Genomic DNA, 15,134 nt, shown 5'->3' on the forward strand with positions numbered 1-15,134 from the left:
ACTTTCACACCCTCCTACACACCATAAAGAACCCTGCGTTCAGCAAACGAGTGGCACCTTGTTTATCCTTCTCATAAGGGCATTTAATCGCTACCACATCTCTCACAACCTTTAAAAAACGACTTAAAACCCCTCTCTTCTGTGAATACTTGACAGACAAATGAAAAAAGTACACTAACCCTCTCTTCTCTCAACAGGTAGTGGTCTAGCTTTTGTTGAAACTAGTAACTTTGTATTAGCACCTTTTGTATTATTGCTCTTGTATGACATATCACTTATTGCTCCCTGAACTCTTTGTAAGTCGATTTGGATAAAAGCGTCTGCTAAATGACTACATGTAAAATGTAAATCTTAAAGAAAATATCTAGTGAAAAACTCCTTGCAGTTGTGATAAGACAGTGGATGCGAGCAGTACAGTAAGAAATGGTCCCAAGGACTTTAAACCGCATTAACCTCCATCCCTGATAAAAACCCAATCCATATCAGCTGCGACCTGATCCTCCCCCAATCAAAATCTGTTTTTATTTCACCCTGCTAAAATAAACCTTCAAGGATTCTATTATGAAATCCTAAACATGGAAAATCTGATATAAAAGCATCGGTACAAGAGGGGGCAGTGTAAACCTACTAACAGTGAAAGCGTGCGGCTAACTGCGCAAGCGTTGTGCGTTTGAAATGAGGCCACAGACACAACTAACAGCCAATGTGATTGGATACATTCCAAAAAATAATAAAAGGAGATCAGAGGACAACAAGCTGGAGAAGATCGCAGAGTACCAAATGAACCAGAATAATGACAAAAAAAGATTTAAATATCAGTGTGAGTGGAAGCAGATGGAATTAGAACATCTCACATAGCAACCACTTTATTTACTGATGGTGGGCAGTCAAATAGACAGAAAAACAGAACAGCAGCTATTTTTGAAGAGAGCTTTGAGGACAGGCAGAATATCTATCATACCTGTGTCTGCTCTTTAAGAAAACCAGGGAGATGAAATTCACCCTTAAAGACCTGGAAAAACAGAGAGCTTATTTTAGAAGCTGTGCAACACAGGAACTATAACACAAAGCTATTTTTCTTCAGTACAGAGTGTCCAGGCATATTAAAGGGATAGTTTACCACCCCCAAAAAAGCACAAAAGAAGAAATTTGGAAGAATGTTGGTAACCGAGCCACGGCGGTACCCATTGACTGGCATTGGTTTTGTGTCCATGCAATAGAAGTGAATGGGCACCACCGTTGTTCGGTTACCAATTTCTTTTTTAAATATCTTCATTTTTGTTCTGCAGAAGAAAATCATATAGCGTAAATTATGATAATATTTTCATTTTTGTGTGAACTATGCCTTTTAACTGCACATTGCCCATTTATTATACCTCTATTGCTTTTCCACGAAGACCCGTTTCTCCTTTTTTAAATGATATCAGTTTCATCGATACAAAGGCTGGGATGACCAAATGAAAAGCGCTACAGAGGCTTCACAAGACGCGCAGTACGGATAAAAGAAATCTTGTGTGAAACTCTCTCCGGCTGCTGAGAGGATATTGTGTGTCAATTCCCAGGGTGTTTTACTTCACAAAATTCGCAAGCCCTATCCAGGCATCAGAGCCGGGGATGAAAGAAAGACTGAAAGATTTTGGGAGAATGAAAGAGAGAGAGACGTTGTTCCCTGTTGATGTGAGAAGCAGTCAGCGTGTCTGCTCTACTGAGCATCTGAGCCCAACCGAAAGGGTCTGAGAAGACACGGCTTACAATCTCATATTAACACGAATCCAGCTGATCTCACTTCCTGGCTTTCTAGGCCTGCAAAACAGGTAATGAGGAACTCGCTGAGAGGCGCACAAGTGTTGGGGTAAACATGCTTGAATGAGCAGGAGAGAGACGGTGACCCGAGGAGACGGGCGGCTTCAAGCTTTCAAAACACTTCTTTGTAGTGTCCAACATGTAATTTTTTGGAGGATCTATTGACAGAAATGCAATATACATGACTGTGTGTTCGAAGGGGTATAAAGAGCATACATAATGTGTTATGTGAAGTGTTATGCTTTTATTATATTAGAATGAGCTATTTTTATCTACATACACCGCAGTACTACAGTAGTCTACAGTAGCCCTAACGGAAAAACGTAAATACGTTATATCTTCTTCAGCAAAGAAGCAAAAACATGATGACATCCTTGTCCTGTGTGAGCCACCGTAGTGAAAAAATCCATAGAGTGTGAGCGTGAGACTCCAGCAGGCCATCGGTGGGTTAAAAGGAGGGGTACAGCTAATGGGGAGGTATAGGAAGAGAGCTCGGGGATGGGATTATTTGTGGATGAGTTGGCTGGCCTTCTTTGCGGTTAGAAGCCTGAGTGGAATTAGTTTCCAACACGAACAGACACGCATGTTTCACATTTCCCAGTGATCAGTTTCGTACAGATCGATCTCTCTTCGACCGCAAACACCCTCTAAATAATCTTCCTTCAGAGAGGGGGACCTCAAAAGAACAGAAAAAAATATGTTTTCAATGCGTCTCACCATGGTGAAAGGAAAAACAATCAGACCCTCGTTCACTCACATGTTACTGATTTATGAGAACTCAGGCCATACCTACATCTGGAACCTGCTTCATTCATTGTGTTAGCAAATGAGCGTCTCTGAAAACAGCTACGTTTATCGTTTGTATTATATATCCTCACTAGGGGTGTCCTCGACTAAGGATTTACATAGTCGAATCAGAATTGTCACATCTCGCCTGTAGTCGATCGCACATGTGTGCGTGTGTTTGTGCATGTGGGGATGACACCAGGTGGTTAACAAGGGAACAGGGCAACATTGATGCACCAAAAAACAATCGAACATTAGTTTACAGAATTCGTTCGGAACAGAATATACCTTTATAATGAATGAAAAAACTAAATAAGCCAGATTCAAGTCACAATGTGCAAAACAATTGTGTTGGGGCAACATGTCTGAAATGGGAACATATTCAAAACACAAGCCACAAATAGGTAAATGAATGGACATTTTACTTAAACATCACGTAACAATGCTGTGCCATACAATACTAGACCAGATCTCGCCCTAAAAACTATTTTTAAAACTACTTGATAATAATGAATTGTTTTTTACAAACCGAAATACACCTTTCACCTTTTTTCGTTTGCACTCTTTTTCCGTCCTCCTGACACGTACGCTTGCTATCAGTTCAGAGAATGTCAAGCTCCCAAAGTCTGTGGCGTGCTTGCTATATACAGTGATTTTGGTTATACAGTGAGGTAAATAATTATTTGATCCATTTCTGATTCTGTAAGTTTGTCTGCTTACAAAGAAATGAAGGGTCTATCATTTATTTTTCTGATAGAGACAGAATATCACAAAAAAAATCAGGGGAACATTTTTTATATAAAGGTAATAAATTGATTGATTCCCGAGCAAAACATAACTTTGTACTTACTGGAGAAACCCTTGTTGGCAAGCACAGAGGTCAGACATTTCTGATAGTTCTTATAGAACCTTCATTTACATATTGTCCCAGATTTTTTTGTGAAGTTTCAACTCTTAGATTGGTAGTCGAATCAGGGTTCTCCTATCGAAGCATCAAATCTTTGACAATTCGGGGTCACTCCAAATCCTCACACGTCTTCTTTATGTCCCGATTAAACAATACTTAACGACAACAGGCCTGTGGTTGTCTAGTCTTTTTAAGCGATATACCACTGCTAATACCAGCATGACACAAAATGAGACAGCCAGGATCTCCAAGAATATTTCTTCACTATTTTTTCCATTGCTTATGTAACGGGACATATTTGTTCTGCAAGTAAGAACGTTGAGTGGTGAGAATAATCTGTCGAAACTTGCGGGTAACTGAGGTTGCGTGCAATTCAGACCCTCATATGAGAGCTACATTCTTGAAATCCTCACAGCTCCTGAGTTCCAGGGGAGGCGGCTCATGTGGAAAAACTGACTGTGCGGCTCAACAGGGGAATTCAGTGCTGGAATGTTTACATTGAGTTCGGCCCTCGTGAAGCAATGAGTCACTGAACAGTAGCTTGACATCTATATGCCAAACAAAACATGGGCTGCAACATGAACTGATCGCTTCAACAGAAGCTTATATCAACATCAGAGCTTATAGTATATTAAAGGTCCAGCATACGAAATTTTAGCAGCATCTAGTGGTGAGGTTGCAAATCGCAACCAACAGCTCACTCAACCCCCCCCCCTCCTTTTCAACCGTACGTTGTCATGTTTTTGCTTCTTTGCCGAATGAGATAACGTATTTATAAAACGCGCTCTGTGGAGCAGTTTGTCCGTTTAGGGCTTCTGTAGAAACAACATGGTGGATTCCATGCAAGGGGACCCGCGGTGTATGTACCAACGCCAAAGGAGACAATAGCAATAGGAAACATCTCTTCCTTCCCCCTAATGTAAATACATGTTTAAAGAGCTTAAGATGTCATAAGTAAAGCACAGCAGGGTGTTTAATCGCTAATGGTTCTTGAGCTGCTGTCAACTTTAAATGAGAGATGAGGGGCAGACAGTGATGTTGACAGATTTGTGCAGCAGACTGGACCTCACTGTCCTGTTTCACAGAAAAAGCAAAAAGCATGATTTAAAATGTGCTACCATCAGACGCTACAGCTCTGCTAATCCAGGAGGACACTGCTGTCTCAAAGTGTTAGCAGTCACATCAAATGCATTGCCTTATCTCCTGCTCCTGGAGATGGGACAATCTATTTTCTATATCGATGGAGGACATAGCAGTGCTATCTATTAGACAATTATTGTGACAACGTTTTATGTTTTTCTTAAATCTCTTTCTTAATAATGCTAGTTTTTAAGATAAAGGTCCTGTTTTGGTTTTTATGGCATTCCTACATCCCAAACAAAGCTACAACTAATAGAATTGGGTGTGTAAGTGTGTTTGTTTGACCTCTCACCCTTTGTGTTTTAATCAATAATGCTAGAATAAACATTATTTGTGTAATGCTGTGAAGGCCAAAATTATTTGGCCAAAAATGTGGATGAAAGGTCCTGATAAGGTGTTCACTTACACACAAATTTCTCTACATCATTTCAGTAAAAGTGTTGTTGAGACCGATACAACCTTGATCTTAATATCAATTTCCCAGCATGAATCCTGAAGCTGCAAAGCCACTTAATGGGTATTGATTGTGGCTTTGGATTCAAATTTTACTAATTCACAAGACCGACAACAGAAATTAAAGGGTGAGAGGTAAAACAAATCATCACTCTCTCTGCCAGTGCCGGCCCAAGCCTTTACGGGGCCCTAGGCAGATTTTTTTCGGGGGCCCCTTTGCCACCAATACAATCGACTATTGTCAATGTTTGATTATTGCACGCACACTTTAAACCTAACACACCCAATTCTATTAGTTTTAGCTGTGTTTGGGATGTAGGAATGTCATAAAAACTAAAACACATAAACATTGCATTACTAGTGTATTGTGATTGTCAAAACATTTGATAATTTAATAACTTCCAATTTTAGGTGAACTGTCCCTTTAAATATCGAGAACAGACCATACAAAGCTTCTGGGAATTCATGTTCAATGCATTTAATGATTTCCAAAGATTTTGTTTAAAACATCATTTTCATTTTTATTTTATTTTAATCACAACCTATAAAACACCCTTTTAAAGCCGCACAGCCCTTGAGGATGATGATTATTTTTTATTTAGTGCATTGGTGACCATTAAATTCATTTAAAATATGCACAAAATTGTTCTTAACCTCATCCCAAATAAAACGCTACATTAACAGATATTTATAAATTGCATGAATCATGTCAATTGCATATTCTTCATCTAAATTAGCATCGTTTCGTTTGCATAAGTGAATACTGTCAGATGTTCAACGTTTCTATCGGTAAACACTAAAAGGTTGTCAAATATTGAATGTTTTTAGTCACTTACAGTATGTTGTGTGTTGCAGAGCAATCTCAACTTTAAAACCGAAACTTCTTGCTGAACAGCTGAAGACGTGACAGTAGCTCTGTATTCTTTGATTTGATTGGTCACTGCTCGGTTCTTTGACCAGTAACTCCCGCCTCCTTTCATTTGATTGGCAACCTCACTTATTTTTCTACTGCAATGTTGCGTTTAGTCAGTAAGTTCACAAATTTTGACACACACCACAGAAAAAATAGGGGGTACAGTCTTACATGAGAAAATGGATGTGTTTGTCTCATTTCTTGTGCTCTAGGGGGCCTTCTGGTGGCGGCGAGGCCCAAAGCCGCCGCTTAGTTAGTTTATAGGGAGGGCCAGCTCTGCTCTCTGCATTCTACAATGTGTAGAAGCGTCTTTGATCTGCAACACTTTTATTACAACTGAAACGCAGAGATGTTTTGGTAACCAAAATTGCTGAACTCTATACAGGCAGCTATACGCATCTCTCCTTCTGTTACATCTGCCCTAAATAGTTCAAGTGGATCACCTTGAATTCAAAGGTTTTGCTCTCCACAACAAACTAGATTAAAGTCCACAGAAAAGCCACCAAAGTTTCATGAGTTTTTAATCAGCTTTTCAAATAGGGCAATACGTAGGATGACTGTGCAGTACACAGAAACCAGATTTTCTTTGTTTATCTATGACAAGAACACACAGCTCCAGATTATTGTGACCTGGTAAACATGTCCACCAAACCTAAATCATGGATTCATTTAATAAAAAATGAGTCAGTCTGACCGTTTCCAAACTTGCTTTTCCTCGTATCCTGCCAACATTGAATTTTGGCTAATCTGGTTATTTTTCACTAAACAGTAAGACGCTGGATATGTGATATTGGCACCTTCATTACGCCAAATTAGTCTGGAGAGGTCAGATCAATATTAGCATCTAGTATAATCATGATACTTAATTGTAGAATTGGTGCATTATAGCTTCAAGAAATTACATCTGGGTTGAATTAGCTCAGGATACAAGCATTTAAAATGACATTGAGACCGGGTGGTGCCTGTGTGCAAAAAAAAGCATTGTGGAAAATTAGTGATTACGGTGTTATTACAGAAAAGGGCGATTTAAAGACCCCATAAAAATCATGCAATATGTTTCCTTTTGAAACAGGACATTTTAAAAGACTCAAAAAGTTGATCAACTTTATTTACGTCACAACAATGAATCGTGACTTGCAAGTGCTAGAAGACAGAAGGACACTCAGTATAGAGTATAACTGATTGTACAAAAACTTGTGGAGTGCAACATTAGTCATCGATGTTTATGGCATGTTTTCCAGACAATACAATTGAAATGTTTTTATCACACAGCGCTCTGGAATCCTTCATTCGGATTGGCCAATCGCTTTATTCCAAGGTCTGATATTCCCAGATTACAACATCTCAAAACTATTAACACAAGGATACTGCAAATCATTTTGACATGTACACTTAAATATTACACAAAATAGAAATATGAATATGCCTTTAAATATCATAAATGACATTAAAATACATCGAATCATTATTTCATGTTTAATAAGTTCCTTTGTTGCTGTTTACAAGTACACTAGCATAAAGACACAAATTTTTTATTCTATAAGTCTAAATGTCAAAGGGTTTAAATAAAGTGGCAAGTGTGAAAAATGTTAAAATTGTTAATGTTATCTGTGTTCTTCAGATGAATAAAAGGCCAAAGAAGGGTATGTTAGTACAAAACAGCTCCAAAAGCCATCAAGCTTCAGCAAACCTCATGAGGTCATGCTTATAGACCATCACCATGACTGTGCAACACGAATGTCCTCTGATGATCTTAAGTCTCACAGTTCAGCCCTGTTACCAAGGAAACCCGTCTATGAATGCAAACCCTCCTGCGATTTCTGTCCAGTTTTGATAGATTTGAAAAAAATACTCTTAAAAGTATTCTAAAAATCCCACATATACAAAAATCCTGTTACAGCCTGGTAACAACAAGAACACCTAATGAAAGAGACCTAGTGTATCTAATGCCAAATCAATTATTGAAAGACAGTCGCTTTGGAAATACAAAGTATTTAAGTTATGTACAAACCTAAACATTGCTCTTACCCCAAGGACTTCATTGCTCAACCACAGAGAGTTGTTTTACAAAACCTTGGATTCTGAAATCATTATGCAAAAATAATGCTAACATCCGACCATTTTTGTGGCGTGAACAATAATATCAATAATTGTATTAAATTTAAAAAGCAATATATATATGACTTTTGAAGCTTAAATATGATTATGATAAATATGATAGAGTCTGTTTAAGTATATGTATATCAGTTGTATGTGATTTTCAGAAAAATACGTTTGTTAAATTACGACAAAACTATAGAACAAGAATATGAGATGATTACTTACCAAAACTTAAAGAAATGCAGATACTTTGCTAGGAAACATTTTAAATACCAAAGATTGTCTAGATTTTTTTTATTAAAATTAATTCATTTTAAGATCAATTATTGCACCACGTGACATTTTAGGGCTATGGCCAATTAAAAAAAACACTAAAATCCCTTAATTTAATATGTAAATATGCATTAATGTATACACCATATTCTTAATGTTTGCATAACTGCAACTGTGCAGCCATTAGCCAAATTACTGGCAAGTTTAACGAGCCTAAAAATAACAGCATATTCTTTCAAAATATGTCTCATGTGTCACCTAAAATGTGATCATTCAATCCATCATCCAGCGATTCAAACCAGAGACTCGAGTTGAATGGATGTTAACAATTAGGCGGAAATAATACGCTTCAAATTGTTTGTTCACAAGTTTTATTGCACATGCTCAGTTGTACAGCTTGTCTGCATCACACACCTTGCGAGCAGATCTCAGATCTTGTGCTGTTATACTCCATGTCAAAGAAGAGGGGAAGGGGGATTTACGAGTGATCCACACAGCTGTGTTTGATCCAGGGGAAATACACATTAACAAACTGCAGATGTCTCTAACTCTATTTCAGTTTATTCTCTCACACACCCCAGTGACAAAGAAGAATCTGGAGAGCAAGGATAGCTGTACTGAAGAATGCTGAATGAATCTGGACTGCAGGGTGAAGGCCTTTAAAAACTGGTCAAAACAAGCTCATGCCATTGTCAAATGAAAATAGTACACAATTTCACAAAGACACACAGGGGACGAAGGTCCAGTAAAGTTTGGGACTCCCCCCAACTGTAAGTGAAACACACTTATGTTTATGTCCATATGTTTTCAGAAGAACTGTTTTGAATTTATTCAACACTCAAAACATGTGGAATGAATATTGGCTGAATGTTACGTGTCCAAAAAATGCAGCCAATTCTTATCTTAAAGGAATCTTCAATGCGTGGGAAAGACGGAATAACTATCAAGCAAAGCGTGACTACGAAATATCTCATTGAGATCAATGCTGACAAGAAGCGAAACTCAGTTCTCACGATCAAGGTTGGTCTCAAAGCGACACAGCAAACAGGCGGTAGAGAACATTTCATGTAGCAAGCAAACACTGCCCAGCCACGCCTCTGGCACTGATGTTGTACAGTTTTCCAAGGATAAGAAATGTATCCAAGACACTGATGCAGCTTTTCCCTCAATCCCTCTAAGACAGACTGACACAATGATGGAACACAACAGGGGCCTCATCCCAACCGTACAAATTCATCTGCAGACAAAATGCCATGACTCTTAACCATGAATGCTGTTCACTGTGTAACACTTGCTTTCCACCAGAGTCAGCATTCTATCACAGAATTTTCCTCCGGTTTGGGCATTTTTTCACTAAAGTGAAAACTGAGTCCTGTCAAACTGACCACCCAGATAACGTATCAACCAGTGTGCTCCAGAACTTCAGGATGAACTGAGAAAGCAGCGTAAGTGACATTGTATTGATTATTGAGCTGAAAGTTGACCGTGCTACATCCAGAGATGCTCCCTCTGCACACTAAACCCAAAACTTGTCCTTCCATGGTTTAACATGTGATTTCAGAACAGCTGTGAGTGAGAATGATGTAATATTGCTGATGTAAAAGAAAGCTAAAAGTAGTACATATCCTCAGGAAATTGCACTATGGTTTGAAATAGTAAAAGCGGAGTAACCATGTTTTTGTCAGATTGATTACCATTTGCATGACCATAGTTGTACCACAAATACTATGGTTAAATGAATACATGATTAGTATGGTGAGACCAAAGTCAGTTGTGTCACTGGACCACAAAACCAGTCTTAAGTTGCACAGGAATATGTGTGGGAATAGCCAACAAAACATTGTATGGGTCAATATTATAGATTTTTATTTTATGCCAAAAATCATTAGGGTATTAAGTAGAAAAAAAGATAATTTACATTTACGCATTTGGCAGACGCTTTCATCCAAAGTGATTTACATTGCATTATCCTATACACTTTACATAGCTATTTGCAATCCCCTGGGATCAAACCCACAACCTTGTGTTGTAAACGCAATGCTCTTACCACTGATAGTTATTTTTGTGAGTGGATGCAGCAAAATCTTCAACAAAAATGGTGGGAAACACACCTACAAACTTACTCGCTGCTTCCCGCTCTTTAGGAATTACACACTCAAGTTTGGTGTTTATGTAAAGCTTAGAATTTCAGCTTTCGGGTTCATCTACACAATGTCATTACAGTGGTAAGCCAATAGAAAGCATTAAAACAAACCTGTACCTTCTTAGCAACGGCCTGCTACAGCGTCTCTGATTTACAACTTCAACGGCAAAATATTTCTCAATATTTTAATTTTTTGCATCCCCAGATTCCATATTTTTTAATAGTTGCATCTCGGAACGTATTGTCAAATATTGTCATATCCCAATAAACCATACATCAATGGAAAGCTTTCAGGTGATGTAAAAATCTCAATTTTGAAAAATGGACCCATAAGACTGGTTTTATTGTCCGGTGTCACAATTTGTGTTACTACATATAAAGCCAAAAACATGGTAACTATATTTAAAACTAAGGTTACATTTCATAACAGTCTTGAGAAAATAATTGATATTCTAACGCTGTATGCTCATATATTATATATTAAGCTTCCATATTAAATTGAAAACTATTTAACTAACTTTAATCACAGTAAACATTAATGCAGATGCAATTCTGGAAAGGTAACAGTTGTGTGCATGCAGTATATTAATCAGAAAGGAATTATCCATAACAAAGTGAGATTAATGGGAAATAACGCTAATGTTGAAATGGCTAGTCAATCGACCAACTCACTTCATAACAGAAAGAACATTTATTAAGCTTTGACAGCAATAAAACAACTCTATACAGCCAAGCGTTCCCTGTGAATAATTAGCGATCAATACCTTCAGAGAAATTATGATAGAAAGATGGATTTGACAGAGTGTTGATCAATATTAGTTTGTTTCTAAAGATCATACACTTTTTTATTATGAGCCTCTTAAATGCAACTCTGTTTCCATAATTTAGCAGTTTTATTCATAATTCAAAAGCCGTCTCATTTCAGAGTATTGCAGTTAGGTAAAGATCCAAATTTCTAGCCCTAACCCAAAGAAAAAACATCTGAACTAATGATTATAAGATATTTTGATGAGCATTGCTTCAATATTTAGCAAACACACAGACTGTCCAAACCACTCTGAGCTAGTCTTAACACCCAGGCACCCATTTCAACACATGGAGCTGTTTGACCTTGCAAGCCATATGAACGTAAATGGATTTTAAAAATTGGATTGGAAAATAAAAAATAAATGATCTGATCCCTTATATCTCGTAACATACCTCCTGACATATCCTTAAGCTTAAGGAACATCACATATATTGCAGAATCAGGCGTGTCTGATATACACCAGAGTAACATTACTTAGTTTTGCCTGAAAGTGCCTCACCCACCCAAACTCAAGTGTTTTCAAAGCAACAAAACTCTGCACTGATGTTCTGATCTTATGTTGTGGTTAATGCAGACTCACCCTTCTAGTGTTGTCCAGGACGAGGGGGTCGGGCCGGCCGTAGTTAGGAGGGTTTGCATGGGGGTCGTATCCGAGCCTGGCCAGCATTGGGGCGATGGCGGCCATGTCCCGCAGCACATCCTGGGGGATTTTACCCACCCACTTGGACAAGGCCTCCACGTTGACAGGCTTGATCACCTGGTCTGTAGATCTCTCAACCCTGCGGAGCAGAAGAAGAAGAATGAGAATGAAGCTTGAGTCTTCTAAGCACAGTTGACTAACTGGACATAATTAGATCAAGCAATGCAGTAAAGAATGCTATTCTTCATCCCTGCCTTAAATAAATTACATTTCACAATCTGAGAACTTCTCCATTCATCACGGTCCAATATATTTCACACTTGACTCATATTTGATTAAGATATAAAGTTCATATAGCTTTTCTGTGGCTCAATGGTTAGAGCATGACGCTAGCAACGCAAAGGTCATGGGTTCGATCCTAGGGGGGTAGTACATAGTCATAAACAAAATGTATAGTGCAATGCAAGTTGCATTGAACATGATAAAATCATGAAACCTCGTATCTCCACATTTCTGCCAAGAATCATTATTATTAGTCACCCTTTATGCTTGTCACTGGGTTTTGCAAATATCTCAAAAGTATTAGAAAGTGCTTGTCAACTTTCACAACACAGTATGTATACATAGAAAAAGTTCAATTTCCTTCAGTTTCAGAAGGACAGCAGCGTTATTTAATATATATTTGTATATGTAAGATTTGTTGTCTAAGGTTTTTTACAAGGCATTACAACTTATTATTTTACGTTACTTAAACAACTAAAATAACTTTCTCATACTTATAACTGACCAATGGCCAATGTTAAAATTACTTAAAAAAAGCTTTAGGCATTTAGCAGATGCATTTATGCAAATTGACTTACAAGAATGAGGAAAACAATAGAGCAAGTCATTATAGGAAGGAAATAAACCAATAAGTGTAGTTATTACAAACATAGGTTTAACCACATTAGACATTTTCTCCTGTGTGTAGGGCACTTTGATGCGCAGCTACCATGTCCTTGTCATAAAATGTGTGTGGCTTAAAATTAGCTGAGATATTAAAAATGAATCAACCATTATGTCACAACCTGGGTAAATTATTCATACGTCTGAAATGAAATAATTAATAAGCCAGGGATAAACCACTGTCTATCAGGTTTTTGTTGATAGAGAAAACAGAGTAACCCATACTTGTGTGTAGTAGGCCTATATAGTTTAAATAATACCAATATTTGAACAGGGAATAAACAAACTATTTCCTGGAAATGTATCCACAGCACACCCAATATTGTTCTTTAACCACAACAGATTGGAACAGCAAGTATGCATCTTAGAAGATCACTTCTGTCTAAAATATACTTACTTTACTTAATGAAAATATACATTTCTTTTTTTTCTGAGCATGTTTGATATGATACTAGTTCTATAACCAACACGGTCTCAACTTTATTCTTTTTTCCCACGTAGAGAGGACTGTCTGACACATTACTCTCCTCATCCCCCATCTGCAGCCAAGACACAGAATCTCCAGCCCTACTGCCGTCCACACATGCTGCGTAGATCCAGCAAGAAAAAATCCAGAAAATACATATTTTATTTTGTCAACCTTTTTATGTCTCAATGGCGCAAACAGTAAAGTGAAGTGGGGTGCAAGACTCAAACTGGCAAGCGTTAAGCATGTGTGTTTGTGTGTTAAACCATGTGTATGACCCAAGAGTCAGTGTGACAACCTGCCTCGTCATGCCTCCTCAAACACTGCTCACAGGACTGCCCGCCCAGAGCCACGACTGAGGGAAATAAGTCAGCTGGATCGATCTCTTTCTTTGCCAACATTCTAGTCATACTTCAGCCTTAATCTTCAGTAAAATCCAGGTCATTGATGAAAAATGTGTGTTCAGGACAGTCCAATTATACTGTATGTCTTGTGACAGGACCGTCACAAAAAACGAAACAAATATCCATAAGATCCTGACGTCAACAAAGTCTTCGGTCTTGCATTCCTGGAATGCGCGAATAAAGTGCGAGTTATTGAGTTTACCTTCCCATCACACCCTCCCCAACCTCAGAGCTAGAGACCTGCCTCTCTCCCCAGGCACCGCAAAGTCCATTTATTCTGGAAAGCAGCTCGGCTGTACATTTCATTGTTCGAGTCCCTGGCCAACGCATTGCTTTACTTCAATAATCCATTTACATTGGGATTGCATTTCTGCTCCTACGTGATTAATAGATGTACTTTTTCCCAGGACAAACAGAACTGTTTTCTTTCCTCCATCCTATGCTTCAATATTTCTCCTTGGAGGAAAACTCTAAATCTTTCATTTAAATAAGCACAGATCAGCGTGGACAGCAGGAAAAGAAATTTCGGACTTTCTGGCTGCGTCATGCCATTCACTATGAAATAACATCCTCTGTTTTGCAGTTGCTATGGCCAACACATGCCAAACAGGGAGTCAGTCTGCATTGACGCTAATGGGTATGAATCTCATTTTTGATACACCGACACCTTCTTTGGTGCGATTTGCATCTGTATACTCTGTAAGAGCAGAAACACAGCAGCTTGCGTCATTACATTAGCCACAACAAAAAAAGCTCATAAAATGCTTATTTAAAGCAGCAATCTGTAATTTAGCCTCTCTATCGCCATTTCTGTTTGAAATATAAAAATGCAGGTTACTTTATGTGGGTTAAAGTCAAACACTGATATTAACTGCAAAATTGTACCCCACATCTTAAATTATAAATCGTTATTATAAGTTTACCGTTGCAAATTATGATAATTGTATAACAGATTTTTCTGATATTTAACCTTAAAAGGTTTTCAGCTTTAAACAAAGCTAATAAAATGATAATAATTGCATACAGTTTGATTTATTATAGTGGTATTTCAATAATAATGGACTGCTTTACTTGCTGTACTATACTAATGTTAGACTACAAAGAAGTCAGAACATTTAAGAATCTGAAATGTAGCACCTCAGATAATATCATTACCATGATTTAAGATATTTTAAGAAGTCGTAGCACATAGTCCACTTAAAAACTGTAGTTCAAAAGTTTTCTTAATTTTTTTTGTTGAATCAAACTGGCTTTACAAGTTATTTGAACTAAAATTATATGAATCTGACTAAACATATTTGTTTTTGAATTTCGCACCACTTCGACTTCAACAATATTTCATATTTCAAATAA

At 37.8% G+C, this 15,134-nt stretch overlaps 1 protein-coding gene across 2 annotated transcripts in view; it reads right to left on the reverse strand.

Annotated features, from left to right (window-relative positions):
* tpst1 (tyrosylprotein sulfotransferase 1) overlaps nt 1-15,134 on the reverse strand; it is a 61,671-nt gene that overhangs the window by 2,769 nt on the left and 43,768 nt on the right. The window contains exons 3-4 of one of the 2 annotated variants that reach the window (XM_079481908.1): nt 11,907-12,105; nt 962-1,012 (exon numbers count right to left, since the gene is read on the reverse strand). In XM_079481908.1, the coding sequence (XP_079338034.1) occupies nt 962-1,012; nt 11,907-12,105 (250 nt within the window). The remainder of the gene's footprint in view (nt 1-961; nt 1,013-11,906; nt 12,106-15,134) is intronic. The other variant, XM_079481909.1, reaches the window with a different exon arrangement.

The sequence above is a fragment of the Barbatula barbatula genome, assembly GCF_947034865.1.
Source record: "Barbatula barbatula genome assembly, chromosome: 19".
Classification (NCBI taxonomy): domain Eukaryota; kingdom Metazoa; phylum Chordata; class Actinopteri; order Cypriniformes; family Nemacheilidae; genus Barbatula; species Barbatula barbatula.